Here is a 16,615-nt window from a genome sequence, read left to right as displayed (position 1 = left end):
TAGCGGTGCCTATGTTGAAATTGTGTCCTTTTAAAGCCTTTGAAGTCCAGATCACTGTACGGGGTAAATGGGTGATTATCTGGAGGTCTTACGATTGACAACTCCTCCGTCAAAGTCCATTGTAACTGAAAGTGTCCACAACTCTCATGCAGGCCTTGACAACCCCTTTAAGATCCATTTTTTTCATACATAAGCATTGGAGTGTTAGACACTGTATTTTTGTATAGATATGAGTATAATCAGAGGGTGATAGAACAAAGGACAATCCAGTCAAGCATGAAGAGATATTAGAAGACAACAAGACTTAAGTTTCTTTTTTTAATACTTATCAGTAAGTTTCACACTTTGCCATATGAGTTTGATGCCTCAATGCAACTCCATCCTTTATCTAAAAATTCACAAAAAAATGCAAAATAAAAAATAAAGTCCATAGTAGAAGAACATGGAAGAAAACTATCAACAAAGGCAGACTAAAACGAAAATAAGCCAAGAAGAGTAGAACAATCCATAGGCCCTGTTATTAGCTTGGCTATCTTTAGTCTCATTACTGAAGCGTGAAGCTACAGTGATTTTCCGATCAGTTTTTGCTTCTACATTTGTCGAGGTTGGAACCATATGTGTAGGGGGTAACCATGGAGGTGGTAGAGCGGTGGTGGTCACTTCTTTATTATTTTCATTAAGGAGGACTAAAAAGGGCATGTCTCCATGTTGGGTCCTGTTGGAGAGGTCATCGTTGCAGAGTTTTCCCGAGCAGCAGGCTCCTTTTATCTCAAAAGATACGCTATCATAGGTCTGAGTCTGTTTGGCACAATAGTATCTTAAGGCGCAGCTCTTGACAGGTATGATGGTTACGTCATTTTCTAGGTAGGAATAGATAGTTTTAGGGCATGTATCTGAAGGAAACCCAACCTCCCTTGTAAAATTGACAAAGCCTAGACTGGTTTTCCGTACCCTCCCCTCAACTGCCTCATTAGGTCTCGGAGCTAAATATTGTGAGATACAATGCTACAAATATCCTGTGTATAAAAATTCTGGATGATCGTAGAAATCACTAGCTTTGGTTAATTTATTACTCATTTTAAGTGTAATTGCACTTTTAGTGAACTTTTGTCACACAGACAAGTCAAAAGTTTTGATCCGTAGATGTCCATGTACACAAAAAAGCTTGTTCTGCTCCATTCTAATATAATCAAAACTCATATGCTCCCTTCTAACATGGTGCCTAGATATTTACCCATAGATATTGTGACATTTCCATCAAAGCAATGACCATAGGTGTCGTGGCAGTCCATGATGGGAGCATTTGATGGCAAGCATTCTTCCTCGGTCTTTCCAATACAGCTGTAGCATTGCTCATTAATGGAAAGATGAGTTATGTTAGCTGTAAAAAACACAAATATAATATTAGAATCATTTATGAGCCAAAATATCTTTAGTAGCTTCTAGGCAGTCTTGCGTAGGCACTGTATGTGCAGTGACATGTAAAAGTTAGGGCACCCATGGTCAAAATTACTGTTATTGTGAACGGTGAAGTAAGTTGAATATGAAATGATCTCTAAAAGGGTTAAAGTTAAAGATGACACATTTCCATTATATCTTAGGCAAAAAAAAATATTGTTAATTTTTACAATTAAAATTCCAAAAAGCAAAAATTAGCCGATGCAATAGTTTGGGCACCCTTGAATATTTGTGTGCTTAGATACTTTGGACCAAGGTTTCAGACCTGAATTAGCCTGTTTAAGGTATGTGCACACGTTGCGGATTCGTGTGTGGATTTTTCCGCGCGGAATCTGCAGTTCAAAATGCTTGCGTTTTACCTGCAGACTTACTGCGGATTTTGACTGCGTTTTTACACCTGCAGATTCCTATAATGGAATCGGTGTAAAACACTGCGGAATCCGCTCAAGGAATTGACATGCTGCGGAAAATAAACCGCTGCGGAAGATAAACTGCTGCGTTTCCGCGCGAAATTTTCCGCAGCATGTGTACAGCGGTTTTTGTTTTCTAAAGGATAACATGGTACTGTACATCCCCTGGAAAACTGCTGCGGATCCGCAGGGCCAAATCAGCTGTGGATCCGCAGACGAATCTGCAACGTGTGCACATACCCTTAGGGTTATGGCTTGTTTACTATCATTGTTAGGAAAGACCAGGTGATGCAAATTTCCCAGCTTTATAAAAACTCAGCCTCCTCTAGCCTTGTGCCAAAAAACAGCAACCATGGGTTCCTCTAAGTAGCTGCCTAGCACTCTGAAAATGGTGGAGGTCCACAAAGCAGGAGAAGGTTATAAGAAGATAGCAAAGCGTTTTCAAGTTTCCCTTTCCTTAGTTCGAAATGTAATTAAAAGATAGCAGTTAACAGAAACAGTGGAGGTCAAAATAGGGTCTGGAAGACCAAGCAAAATTTCAGTGAGAGCTGTTTGTAGGATTGCTAGAGAGGCAAATCAGAACCCCTGCTTGACTGCAAAAGACCTTCATAGAGATTTAGCAGACTCAGTGCTTAAAGGAAATCTGTCACCTATTTTTAGCCCTATCAGCTGCCGGCACCGCCATCAGGGGCTTATCTACATAATTCTGTACTGCTGTAGATAAGCCCCCGATGTAACCTGAAAGATAAGAAAAACGAGTTAGATTATACTTGCCGGGGGGCGCGGTCGGGTGCCGTGGGTGTCGCGGTCCGGCACCTCCCATCTTCTAGAGATGACGTCCATCTCCTTACTTCTGCCGCGGCTCCTGCGCAGGCGTACTTTATCTGCCCTGTTGAGGGCAGAGTAAAGTACTGCAGTGCGCAGGCGCTGGGAAAGGTCAGAGCGCTCCGGCGCCTGCACACTGCAGTACTTTACTCTGCCCTCAACAGGGCAGATAAAGTATGCCTGCGTCGGAGCTGTGGCAGAAGTAAGAAGGAGGACAGCATCGCTAGAAGATGGGAGGCGCCAGCCCAGACTGCGACACCCATCGGACTGGATCGGATGCCCGGGTGAGTATAATCTAACTTGTTTTTCTTATCTTTCAGGTTACGTCGGGGGCTTATCTACAGCATTACAGAATGCTGTAAATAAGCCCCTGATGGCGGTGCTGGCAGCTGATAGGGCTAAAAATTGGTGATAGATTCCCTTTAACTGTTCACAATAACAGTAATTTTGACTTTTACATGACACTATAATTATTATTTGGCAGTAGTCATGGGAAGGAGTCCCCTGTGTGAATCACCTTGGTGCTACCACACCAATACTACCCCGTGTGCTAGTATAGAGAAGTTGTAGTCCTTATTTGACACCTAAAATGATTGTAATGACAACGGCATATGGATGCCCAAAAACCTAAAGTAGAGTCGTACTTTTGGTAAGTTTGTTGAGACGCATGGACAACCCCTTTGTTGGCTGAAGAGTGGTTGGAACATCCGAAGGAAGAGGACAAGCAGTCATATGGCCAGTGCATCACCAAAGAGTGGAGGAACCGGCATAAGAGCACAAGAGCATTGGGACCAGTGCTATTGAGAAAGTCAATATCTAGATTTGTGTATGTCAGATAAGACAACTGGATCCTCCAAAAACATTGACCTACAGCTGTGTCCCCTTTTTTTTGTAGAATATCTAGCTGTAAACATTGTTCAATTCTATAGGGTAATGTAGAGATTTAAGAAAATATGTCCTAACCATCTGGGATTGACGCTATTGAGGAAGTTTGCATCTACTTTTGCTTATGTCAGAAGAAAAATATATCTTCTTCTGTTATACAGTAAAAAGAAACACAAGATAAAACTATCAACCAAAACAAGCACATTTTATCCCTTTTTTTTGTAGTATCCGTAAACTTTGTGTGACTTAAACCTATGTTACAGATTTAGTTAATATGCCCCAAATGTCTGTATTCATTTTTAAGCATGTGTACGGTTTTACCTACTTGCACATCATACAAGCACCTAGCTAAATGTTTTCACCTACATATACACACATAGGCACGCTTTAACATATACATTCTCAAACACCAGTAGACTCAGGTGGACAGCACAAGCCTCTCTATCCCTGGGCCCTGCATAGTGCTGTCTTCATTTTTGCTATTGGCTGTCACCAGTGTCAGATAAAATCATCAGAATGGCCATGTAAAAGGTATCTCTATCAATTAGTTAGCTAACATGACTTTGGTTCTCCTTCATCTGATATTCTTTTCTGACTTTGGTTACATATGACTATGACTTTTCTTACCATGCTAATTGCTGTACCCCATGTTGATGACTGCAACCTAGATCCTCCGTACAACAAAATCCATTACTTTTCTTACTGTACCCATTGCTGTACCCTATGTTGATGACTGCAACCTAGATCTTCCATACAAGAAAATCCATATCCCTACATAGGGGTTAAAGGTTAGAAATGAAGGCACTCTCCTTTAGATTCTGCAACCTGGTGTAGCCGGATTGTGTCTGCACCCTGGCGTAGCCGGATTGTGTCTTGGAGTATCCACCATTGCATGATCCATTAGGTGGCAGGTAACAATGTAGACATGATGAAAAAGGCAATGTTCTAGTCTACGAAGACAAGGCTGTCCATATCAGTTAATACACATAACAACTGTGTATCAAAGTATTTACCGTCAGGTACTAGTTGATAGTTTTTCAGATCCATGTTACTATTACACAAGCTGCCGTTGCATTGGTTCAGCTGAATAAACACGGAGATGCCATAGAAAGAGATAGTTCTGTCCATTTTTGTTTCTGTACCATACCCACACCCTCTCTTCAGAACAATGTGATTATTGTGACCTATGGAATAAAACAAAAATATTAGGACACTAGTGAAAATGATGACCATGGCTGGCGTTTGAAAAGGGCAAAAAAAAGCTTGAGATTGTCAACTAGACTTTTAAATGTCACGTTGGGCCCAAGGGGCTGAAAAATGGGCTGGTTAGCCATTTCTATAGCGAGTAAAGATAGGTAAGAATGAGATGTCAAGGAGTTCCTGAAAGGGGCCCCATTTTTATCCTGCCTTTGGGGTCTTCAGGATGATGGGGAAGGAGACAGTAGGTTGGTGGGGTTGCAGTCGCTCCGGGGGTGTTGAGGTGGCAGCGGGGTCATTGCAGGTTGTACATGTTTTTGAAGAGATAGGTTTTCAGATTCTGCCTGAAGGATCCAAATGTAGTGGATAATCGAATATGTTGGGGCACAGAATTCCAGAGGATGGGGTATATTCGGGAGAAGTCTTGGAGGTGGTTGGGTGAGGAACGATTAAGTGTGGAGGAGAGCAAGAGGTCTTGGAAGGAGCGGAGAATACGTGAGAGAAGATATTGGGAAATTAGTTTGGAAATGTACAGAGGAGATAGGTTATCAAGGCTTTGTAGGTAATTGTTAGTAGTTTGAACTGTATAAGCTGGGGAATTGGGAGCCAACAAAGGAATTTGCAATGGGGAGAAGCGGAGGAGTATTGGGGAGAGAGATGAACTACTCGGGTAGCAGAGTTAGGCCGGGGTCACACTAACCGACGCAAAATACGGTCCGTAGTTTACAGGCGTAATCCGGATGAATGTCCCCTAAATAGTGCTCCGTATGTCATCCGTAAGCAAGGTGTGGTCGCGTATTTTGCGCATGTAAGCATCCGTATGTAATCCGTATGCCATCCGTATGCTGAGATTTTCTCGCCGGCTTGCAAAATGGACATATAATGGAGCCCTATGACAGGTTTTATAACACAAAAGAAAGAATAGATATAGACACATAGAATACATACATATATATATATATATATATATATATATATATATATATATATATATATATATATACACATGTCATTGAGACCCATATATATATATTTATATTTCACAGAGTTCTTCATAGCAGAATAGCCGCTAAGTCAATTGCCGGCTTTTGTCATATCATTCCCCAAGCCGACATGAAATGACACATGGTTTACATACAGTAAACCATTTCATTTCATGTTTTGTTTTGTATGTCTTTCATTAGTAATTAGATGAGGGTTGATGTGTAAAATTTGGGAGGTGCAGGTGTTAATTTAAGGGGTTAATTCGTTGTAAAAAAAATGTGTGGGCTCCCGCGGTAATTTGTCAATGCGGGAGCCCACACATTTTTTTACAGACGAGAAATATACGGCTGATGGGAGCTGCCCCATAGAGAATCATTTGTCCGTGTGTAATGCATGCTTTTAACGCCTCTCACTCATCCGTATTCCTCTCTAGTGTGACCCCGGCCTTAAGGACAGACTGGAGAAGTGAGAGAGGTTTAGCAGGTAGGCCACTGAGGACGGATGTTGCAGTAGTCGAGGTGGGAGTTGATGAGGGCATGCACAAGTATTTTGGTAGGTTCATGGTTGAGAAAAAAATGGATTCTGGAAATATTTTTGAACTGGAGGTGGCGAGAGCTTGGATATGCGGTTTGAAGGACAGGACAGAGTCAAGGGTTACTCTGAGGCAGTGGATTTCCATTTTCAATTGTGTATTCATCTTTAGGATGCAATCTAGTTTAATATAATGGTGGAGCTGGATGCTGTCAGCTCCCCACTCCACTATTCACTTGTGTCATCTGTGATGTCAGTACATTGCACCTACTGTGACGGGTGCAGATATCAAAGAGGAAGAACTGCTTTATTCATCATGGGACTGAAGCTAGGTATTCTTTTGTCTTTATTTTACCTATGTAGTGCAAGTGTGCCATACTGAGGTGAAGGAGAACTGGGTATATTTGTATGAGTGTACTCGGGATATTACAATTTGTGTGTGGGAACTTTGGGAGCATCTTTGCATTTGGATAAGGAGGGGCAGCATAATGTGTGCGGGACGGACTGTGGGGATAATACAGAATCCGCAACGTGTGCACACACCGTAAAAGTAGTATTAAATTGTGTGCAAACTTTAAGGGGCCTAATTAGGGGCATTTTTTGCACAGACACACAAGCAGGCATGGGCAAGTTAAGGCAAAGTGTCCTGGCTGTGAAACAAATTTGCTGCAGCACACACTGTAAAAGGTGCCTGTCATTCCAGCAGGTGGCGCACATGGTTCGTGAACCCCCTGTGCCACAGCGGCGGGCTTACCTAGGAAGGGGCATAGCTAAGCAGCTATCTGATGTTCAGTGGAGCTCCTGATAGTGGTGTCAGGCTTGAGCTGCAGGTAGCGGCCAGGTACCACTCCTAGGCAGTCCCCGGTACTGCGGCTGCTGACCCCACAGGTCAGGTTCGCTGATACGGACAGAATTTAGGCTCCGTTCAGACTACTCCTCAGGTATGATGGATACTGACACGGAGAACTAGGAGAGGTACACATTCAGATGCACAGGTCTCAGAAACTGGTACAGTTTCCGCCGAAGCAGCTTCAGAGTTCAGGGACTGGCCGCACAACGACCAAGGGTTCAGGTTTCAAGCACTGGCCACACATGGACTAGAGGAGCAGGTTCAGGCACCAGCCGCACAAGGACCGGGGAAGCAGGCTCAGGCTCTGGTCGAACAAGGACCAGGGATTTGGGTTCAGGAACCAACCACACAAGGACGGGGGGAGCAGGTTCAGGCACTGGTCGCACAAGGACCAGGAATATGGGTTCAGGCACTAGCCACACATGGACCAGGGGAGCAGGTTCAGGAACCATCCACACAAGGACCGGGGGAGCAGGTTCAGGCCCTGGCTGCACAAGAACCAGAGGTGTGGGTTCAGGCACTGGTCACACACAGACTGGGGGAGCAGGTTCAGGTATTGGCCACACAAGGAACAAGGGTTTGGGTTCAGACACTGGCTACACATGGACCTGGGGAGCATTTTCAGGCACCGGCTGCACAAGGACCGGGAGAGCAGGTTGGCTAGGGGCATCTTAACAGGTGCGTGTGCCTGGCTTTGAAGAGCAGGGGAGCGCACGCGTGCCCTAGGTGCACCACTCGAAGTCGGTGTACAGAGAGATGTGCCAGAGACAGGGAGGTACCAGCGCGGTTGTGGCGGTGAGTGTGTTGGCGTCCCTGCATGGAGGGTGGAAGGAGAGCCATGCAGGGTCGCCGGCAATAGCTACAGTTACAGTGTCACTCCTTTCTGGCCTTCAGAGTTGAGATATATGGCCATGGGGTCCTCAAATTTTTAAGTATGCAAAATACATTAGTATATATTTGCTAAATTTTCATTCTTGTCATATGGGTAAGGAGTAATTTAACAATTTTCGCTAAAACCACTCCCGACTTTGAAGATAGACCCCTCCACTCATATTCTCTACTCCTTGATGTCCCATTCTATTGCTCCCAAATGAAAAAACCTGGGATTTCTGGCTTGAAGATTTCAACCAGTATCATCAGGGCCAAGGCGATTTGTTGATTATTCCAGGAAAACACGAGGTCTCAACTTATTACGAGAGCGGGACAGTTGGTTGAGGACGCCTTAATACAACATGTGGAACTATACATACTCGTTTTTATGGCGCTGATGATCTCAAGACACACATTATGCCTGGAGGAGCAGGAAACATTCACAGCATTTTCAGGTAGGCAACCGCCCTCACCAAGGTCCGTGCAAGAGTAACATTCAATGGACTGGGACCTCACACCTGTACAGAGAATGATGAAGGAGAGGATGCGATGAACAAGTATATAAAACCAGTAGTATACACATATTACAGTCTTATTTAGTAAAGCTAGATGGAGATTCTTAATATTGTCTAAACATCACAAATGTGCATCCGTCATGACTAAGTGCCAATAACTTCACTAATGCACATAGAGTGGGTTAAATATGTATGCGGTATCCTCAAGACCCATCGGAGAGGTGGTTTTTGAGTTTTGACTTCCTCTAGAAAAATGTAATGATCTATAGTAGCCTTTACATCTTTACCAGGAGGCAAAACCACTTGTTGGTTGCAAACACAGAATGTCACAGTAGGCTTGATGTTTGCCGAATACTCTAAGGGCAGAATGCTTGAATATCACCATCAAAGTTAAAGAGGGCTGATGAAGATGACACTATGTGTTAAATTTAGAAATTGTTAGCCCTCAAGAAAATAAATAATAGCAGACAACTCATTTATATGATATAGGAGACAGGTATTTTGTGCAAATTATTTGTCTCCTCCACAAAAATTAGTAAAAACTTCAGGGCAAAGTTCAAAGAACCTCCTCAGCTGCATGCAGAGTAGAAAGATCTTTTGGCTTTGGCTAAAAAAACTTCCAAAAGTGTGTATATATATATATATATATATATATATATATATATGTATATATAAATCAAAAAGACGGGACACCGTTGAAACGTTGCCACTTGAGGATCAGTAAAGTATCCACTTTTTTTTCACATTTAATTTGAGTGCTGCCTATTTTTTTTACTTTTTTTACTTTTTTTATATATATATCTAAGCCCTAATTATTGCAATAAAAATGGTATAGAGAGGACTCTAGGGGGGAACAGTATTAGTAGGGGAACATAGATGATTTTGCATACATTGCTTGGCTTACAAGTCCAATCCTGTATTGTGCCCCATGATGGTTATGTCAACTCATAACTTAGAGTCTGGAGGATGGCACACATGTAAGGAACAGGCTTTGATGCCAGGAAAGCAGGACTGATATATTCTTTGCTAGTTGAGTGTCACCACACAAAGATCAGGCCAGCTGATCAAAATAAGAGCCGTGGATTCCTGGAGGTAAGAGATGGTTTTCAGGGCTTCCATCCAGCAGCCACCACTTATTGACAATTCACAGCTTCTCTCCCTACCATACTTAAGAAATCTTTTTCTTTTTTACTGTGCATAAGCCATATCTATTCATATTATGGGCCAAATTATTTTATGTCATTGCATCATTGAGTCCTAAAGGTGTTAAAGGCACTTAGTTGCTGATAATATAGCAAAGTCATAGGTCAGTGTGGTGTTAGCGCTTTACGAGCTTCCTCAACCCTTTTTGCCTTTCAGTGATCATAAAATGTCCATGTTTCCCATGAGTAGAGGACAGACAGACTGAGCAAACAGAAGGTGGAGCGCTATTCAGTTCAAAAGAATAGTTTATGTCATAGCTAGATACAAAGTGAGAGTGAGTCGCATTCACTACTTAATCAGATGTAAAGAGGGCCAAAGAGGAGCTTATATAGAGCTTCAGCTTGACCTTGCGCGGTACCACCAGCGGAACACTGTCGTGAACACGCCGCCAGGATCAGCTGAATGATTCACTGACCACCGCCATCTTTGTACAGGAGCAGTGCATGCGCAGTTTTAATGTGACCGCTGCTATCTGTCTGCACAAAGATGGCGGCGGTCTGATTTACTGCGCCTGCGCAAATTCCGATCAGGGGCAGTGAATCATTCGGCTGATCCCAGCTGTTAATAAAATGTTACTTTTACCTAATTTGCTTTCATTTTAACACAGGGGGAGGGGTGAGTTCACATAGGAAAGAGGACACACAGGGGGAGACCGCTCAAACGAGAGAACACATGAGGCAAGAAGACAGCACAGTGGTGGAGAGAGAGAGAGCAGACAAGGGAGAGCACATGGGATACACAGCTCAAAAAAGAGATGACATGAGAGGAGAAGACAGCAGATGGGGAAGAGAGAACGCGCACAGAGGTGAGATAAAGAGCACAGGGGGGAGACAGCTCAAACGGGATTGCAAAAGAGAGAACACTGCACAGGAAGGAGAGAGACAGCAGACAAGGGGGATAGCACATGGGGTAGACAGGTCAAAGAGAGCACAGACGGGAGAAAGCACATGGGGAAAGAGAGAGTGGATAGGTGGGTGAGCACATGGGGGGGAGAGATTCTCAACGTTGCAAAGCCTGCCCCCATTGTGACATTACCACCCTCCCGATGCGATAGCTTTGGGCCTCCATCTAGTGTATTAATATTGTAGTATTCAGTACTAACAGTAGGCATCACTGTTTGTTTCAGTTATAAGGTCTTCAACAAAGACCAAATTCTCACCAACACTGCTATCATTCACCAGGCTTGGTCACCATCAGTGTATGTATGATCCAGGCCACTAGCACCTCTCATCTTGCTCAGCAGCAATCTCTCTATATAAAAGTGAATGTGTGTGTGTGTATCACCAACCAATCACAAAGCATCTTTCATTTCACCAGAGCTGTTCAAAAGAAGCTGAGCTGTGATTGGTTGCTATGACCAACAGATTTCCCACTTGACAACACCTCAGCAGACACTGACATGGTGGGAGAAATATAGCATCCCTGGGAACATAAGCTCCCAGCCATTGTCTGCCCCCCTGAAAGGAGCAGAGAGCACATGACAGAAATGAATCCCCCCTCCCGTACCCATATACCCATCACACATCTTCCATCCCGTAGGCACATCTTCCCTCTTAAACTGATCATTGGTATGGAAGTCCGAGCAAATCAAGCCAGTGCTTTGGTTTTGACCCCAGGCCTCTCTTAAAGGGATCCCCGGTATGGAAGTTAGGACAGTTCCACTCAGCTCTGTGGTTCTGACCCCAGGGTCTCTTAAAGGGATCATTGGTATAGAATTTAGGGCAAAATCACTCAGCACTTTGGTACTGACCCCAGGCCCTTCTAAAAGGGATCTCCGGTATGGAAGTAAGGGCAAATCCATCCAGCGCTTTAATTCTGACCCCAGGCCTCTCTTAAAGGGATCCCCGGTATGGAAGTCAGGGCAATTGCCTTCAAATGCTCTGGTACTGACCTCAGGCTCTCTTAAAGGGATCTCCTGTATGGAAGTTAGGGCAAATCCCTCGGTGCTCTGATTCTGACCCCAGGGTTCTATTAAAGGGATCATTATTATGCAAATCAGGGCAAATCCACTCAGTGCTCTGGTTCTGATCCCAGGCTCTCTTAAAGGGATCCCTGAAATGGAAGTTAGGGGAAATCCTCTCAGCGCTCTGGTTCTGACCCAAGTCCCCTCTTAAAGGGATCCTCGGTACGGAAGTGAGGGAAAATCCACTCTGCACTTTGGTACTCACCCCAAGCCTCTCTTAAAGGGATCTCCGGTATGGAAGTTAGGGTAAATCCCTCAGCGCTCTGATTCTCGCCCCAGGCATCTATTAAAGGGATCATTGGTATAGAAGTCAGGGCAAATCCACTCAGCTCTCTGGTTCTGACGCCACTCGCCAGGCCTCTCTTAAAGGGATCCCCAGTATGGAAGTTAGGACCGTTCCACTCAGCGCTCTGGTTATGACTCCAGGCTGACGGGATGATGTGGGATATTAGTGGTAGTAGTCTGATGGCTCTGGCTGATGGGATGATGTGGGATATTAGGACTAGTAGTCCAGTGGCTCTGGCTGACGGGATGATGTGGGATATTATGGGTAGTAGTCCGGTAGCTCTGGCTGACGGTATGATGTGGGATATTAGTGGTAGTTGTCCAGTGGCTCTGGCAGATGGGATGATGTGGGATATTAGGGGTAGTAGTCCAGTGACTCTGGCTGACGGGATAATGTGGGATATTATGGGTAGTAGTCCAGTAGCTCTGGCTGACGGGATGATGTGGGATATTAGTGGTAGTAGTCTGATGGTTTTGGCTGATGGGACGATGTGGGATATTAGGGTTAGTAGACCGGTGGCTCTGACTGACGGGATGATGTGGGATATTATAGTGAATGTGGCTATGAGGAGTGGGTGGGACTCTACACTCAGCTTTATATATATAGATATAATCATTATAATTTGTTATAACTATCCGTAGTATTCTATATTATTTGATTTGAAGTTACAATAAAGCACTTGCAGTACTCACAAAATATATCTTCAAATGCTTTATCCCTGTCATGCAGGTAATTGCAAAAAGCAGCATCAATGCCACTTTGCGAGCTGAGGAGGACTTGAGGAAGTAACCCTGCATGCAAAACAGGAGGAGCCCTCATGCGAAACATCTATGACCAAAGAGGTCGCTCGTCGGCGTCAAAAACTGCGATGCGCGCTGGCCAGCGGGACACCAACGATGAAAAAATGGCCCAGGCCATTCGAGCACGATCAGCGAGATCGCAGCGGGGGCCCGGTCGCTGCTGCGTGTCACATGTAGCAAGATCGCTAGCGACATCACTGTTGCGTCACATAATCGGTGACGCTTCAGCGATCTCGCTAGCGATCTCGCTATGTGAGACGGGGCCTTTAGCCTGTAACTCCCAGTAAGCTCTGGCTGGAAAGTCACACATGGCTATACATCATGGTTTACTGGTTTCCAAGAGAAATTAGGAAATTTGATTTAATTGCATGGAATTCAGAGATATGTTCAAGAAATTACTGCCCACTGAAAGGACCTTCCTTTCTTCCTAGATGGGTATAATTGGATAGTGCATGCAAAAACAAGCAACTTACCAATTTCTTCCTACTGAATTAATCACAATACTATTTATTGTTTATAGCTCGTTGCCAAGTGGACCGGCCACTGCTGCTGTCTAGAAGCGGTGGCTGAATTTGTGCAGCACTTACAAGCTTCTTTCTATTGATCTTGTAAGCACTGCTCTGAAGATGTTTGGATTGCTGGAGATCACTATTATCTCCTGCCAGCTTTAGTGTTACTGCGCTCTCCCATGCTGCAAAGCCAAACAGTTCAGGTCAGCAGAGAGACAATGCTACTGGTCCGAACTGTCAATCAAGCAAGAGCACAGTTTCTCCGTGAGCTGAGAAGGTGGGAGGTTGGAGAATGGTGTGTTCCTGCTTAAGACAATGATACACACCCTTTAAGACCACTTTCACATTCCACTTTTTTTCCATGGAAAGTTCTAGAAAAAGTGGTTGTCTATGGATGGTCACTTGTTCAGTGGCTACCTACTCAACTAAGCATTATAGAGATAGCCATGGAGTTCACGACTTACGAAACAAAGCTAATTAATTAAACGCATAGTATACAGTGATATTTATTTTGGAACCAAAGATGATTCTTTCACAACCTGAAGAATTATTACATGCAAGAATCCTCTGAACAGAATCAGTAGAAACAGGGAAAAGGGAGTGACTAAACAACATATCGATCCCACGGAAAATATACAGTACTTGTCAGGTGGAAGAATTTTGGTAACACATACATGTGAAATATGTATTGTTACTTTATAGTTGGAAGAGCTTTGCTAACCATTTATAAGGCTGGTTTCACATTAGCGCTTTTTAAGCGCACGAACGGCCGGGGGTAGCTCCGCCCCCGAGCAGGCTCTCTGCCCGGCGTGCCCTCCCCTTGCTTGTAGCGCCACCTCCTAGCGCACAGCGGCGCCTGCGATCGGCACACCCTATCTTTAGCATAGGGTGCGCAGATCGTGCGCAGGCCATGCGCTAGTTGCGCTTTGACCTGCGCTGCGCACTTTTGACGGTGCGCCGTGCGCGCCAAAATCAAAAAAGTTTGATTTTGGCGCGCACGGCGCACCGTCAAAAGTGCGCAGCACAGGTCAAAGCGCAACTAGCGCACGGCCTGCGCACGATCTGCGCACCCTATGCTAAATATAGGGTGCGCCGATCGCAGGCGCCGCTGTGCGCTAGGAGGCGGCGCTACAAGCAAGGGGCGGGCACGCCGGGCAGAGAGCCGGCTCGGGGGCGGAGCTACCCCCGGCCGTGCGTGCGCTTAAAAAGCGCTAATGTGAAACCAGCCTAAGACAGAAGGGTGGCATAGAGTCTCTACATGGAAGGCCACCAAGTGTTGACTCAAATACCCCAGTAAAGTACCTGAAAAGGTGTTGTCTAACTAGCAACTCATTTAATTATCTGATGGCTTTGTATGATCCATCTCTAGAGCTCCATGGTCTCTAAATGTTGTCTACAACCCTATTACCAATTTATAATGCCTTGAGCACCCCCAAACTAGTGATAAACCAATCTTTTCACTATCTAAACATTCATTCTATGGTCACTTTCATAGGAATTCATCGTATGCATCTTTTTTGGGAATGAAGTCAGCAGAAGTTCTCAGAGAAACTCCATACAAAGGCATATAAACCTTATGTAGATGTTGGGGTTCGAACCTTGGTGGTCCAAGTTAACAAGTGTGTTCTATTCACATGTATCTGTGACACAGCTGATGACCATAACAATTTGGCTTCTCGTTTAAGGACAAACATTCCAATAATGTGATTGTGATGTCTCCAGAAGCATCTTACCTTTCAGACCAAGTGTGGAGACCAAGCAGATGACCATCAGAGTAGACTCTTTCCATAAAAGACCAGATCTCTTCTCCATCTTCAGATGTTTCTTCTCCTCGTGGTTCTGGAGAAAGTTATTCTGGTTCCATCCAGCCAGCTAATAAAACAATGTCGTCTTTCTTTTGTCTGTGTCTATGTTTATCAATTCAGTTTGGATCCAATCCATAAGTCAAAGTTGGGATCCTCCCATCAAACACAATCATCAGCTCCATAACCTGAATATTACAAGCCAAACTTTCCCTGGAGCATCTATTACTATTACAGTCATTCAAATTACATGCTCAGTCACTGTAATTAATCCGGCCAAAAGGCAACTGCTGCTAATCCTGTTTTTTAATCCTGTTTTAATGTTTGCATGGTGTCGGTGGCAGCATAATTGTTAGATTGTTATAAACCTTCTGTTTCATTCAAATTATACACTTCTAAAGAAGACAATATGATCTTCTACCCTAACTTGGACCGGAACATTGGCGAACAACACTGGAGCCTGCTATGGATGACTTAATTCAAAGTTTGCATATTAATTTTCACTGATGATCATTTGCAGGGCCGGATTATAGGCAGGGCAGGCGGGGCTTCAGCCCCGGGGCCCCCACCACAAGAGCTTCTAAGGGGGCCCCCACCACATTCCTGCTGGCTGCTGCAATGGCACTCCATCTTCTCCCCACCTAAAAGTGAGTGACCGTGGGGGCGCATTATGTGCTCTGCTACCAGCAGCATCTACAAGTAGCGTGAACGCTGATGCTGCTGGTAGCGTGCAAAGGCTTGTGATGAGATCACAGGAGGTAAGGTGTCAGGGCCCCCGATCATGTGACCCCTGTCTCCTCCCCTCCTGTGACCTCATCACAGGTCCTGTGCGCACAGCACAGAGCACTGAGAGCAGCCATGTATGTGGAGTGCGGCTCTGCGGGTGGAGGTCGGTGCTGGAGGCCCCATTATTCTCTATGTGGAGTGCGGCTCTGCGGGTGGAGGTCGGTGCTGGAGGCTCCATTATTCTCTATGTGGAGTGCGGGTGGAGGTCGGTGCTGGAGGCTCCATTATTCTCTATGTGGAGTGTGGCTCTGTGGGTGGAGGTCGGTGCTGGAGGCTCCATTATTCTCTATGTGGAGTGTGGCTCTGTGGGTGGAGGTCGGTGCTGGAGGCTCCATTATTCTCTATGTGGAGTGTGGCTGTGCGGGTGGAGGTCGGTGCTGGAGGCTCCATTATTCTCTATGTGGAGTGCGGCTCTGCGGGTGGAGGTCGGTGCTGGAGGCTCCATTATTCTCTATGTGGAGTGCGGCTCTGCGGGTGGAGGTCGGTGCTGGAGGCTCCATTATTCTCTATGTGGAGTGTGGCTCTGCGGGTGGAGGTCGGTGCTGGAGGCCCCATTATTCTCTATGTGGAGTGCGGCTCTGCGGGTGGAGGTCGGTGCTGGAGGCTCCATTATTCTCTATGTGGAGTGCGGCTCTGCGGGTGGAGGTCGGTGCTGGAGGCTCCATTATTCTCTATGTGGAGTGCGGCTCTGCGGGTGGAGGTCGGTGCTGGAGGCTCCATTATTCTCTATGTGGAGTGTGG

General features: G+C 45.1%; 1 protein-coding gene across 1 annotated transcript; it reads right to left on the bottom strand.

The window, feature by feature from the left end:
• Nucleotides 1–304: 304 nt before the first annotated feature.
• LYPD3 (LY6/PLAUR domain containing 3) lies at nucleotides 305–15,211 on the bottom strand. Its single transcript, XM_073570653.1, has 5 exons — nucleotides 15,020–15,211; nucleotides 8,391–8,528; nucleotides 4,592–4,762; nucleotides 1,235–1,381; nucleotides 305–860 (listed from the first exon to the last, which is right to left on the bottom strand). Exons 1-5 carry the CDS (start codon nucleotides 15,096–15,098, stop codon nucleotides 457–459), a joined length of 939 nt encoding a protein of 312 aa, XP_073426754.1. The 5' UTR covers nucleotides 15,099–15,211; the 3' UTR covers nucleotides 305–456.
• Between the last annotated feature and the right edge of the window lie 1,404 nt (nucleotides 15,212–16,615).

This window comes from Dendrobates tinctorius, unplaced genomic scaffold, assembly GCF_039654945.1.
Source record: "Dendrobates tinctorius isolate UK_male_01 unplaced genomic scaffold, ASM3965494v1 ptg000028l, whole genome shotgun sequence".
NCBI lineage: Eukaryota > Metazoa > Chordata > Amphibia > Anura > Dendrobatidae > Dendrobates > Dendrobates tinctorius.
The sequence above is the reverse complement of the archived record's forward strand: the minus strand, read 5'-3'. Positions and strand labels throughout refer to the sequence as shown.

Excerpts from the sequence above, each read along its gene's own strand:
- LYPD3 (XM_073570653.1), bottom strand. The coding sequence starts at position 15,098 with ATGGAGAAGAGATCTGGTCTTTTATGGAAAGAGTCTACTCTGATGGTC. Across the intron at positions 4,763-8,390 it reads CATCAGCGCCATAAAAACGA|GTCACAATAATCACATTGTT; the intron begins GTATGTATAGTT and ends TTTATTCCATAG. Across the intron at positions 1,382-4,591 it reads CTATCAACTAGTACCTGACG|CTAACATAACTCATCTTTCC; the intron begins GTAAATACTTTG and ends TGTTTTTTACAG.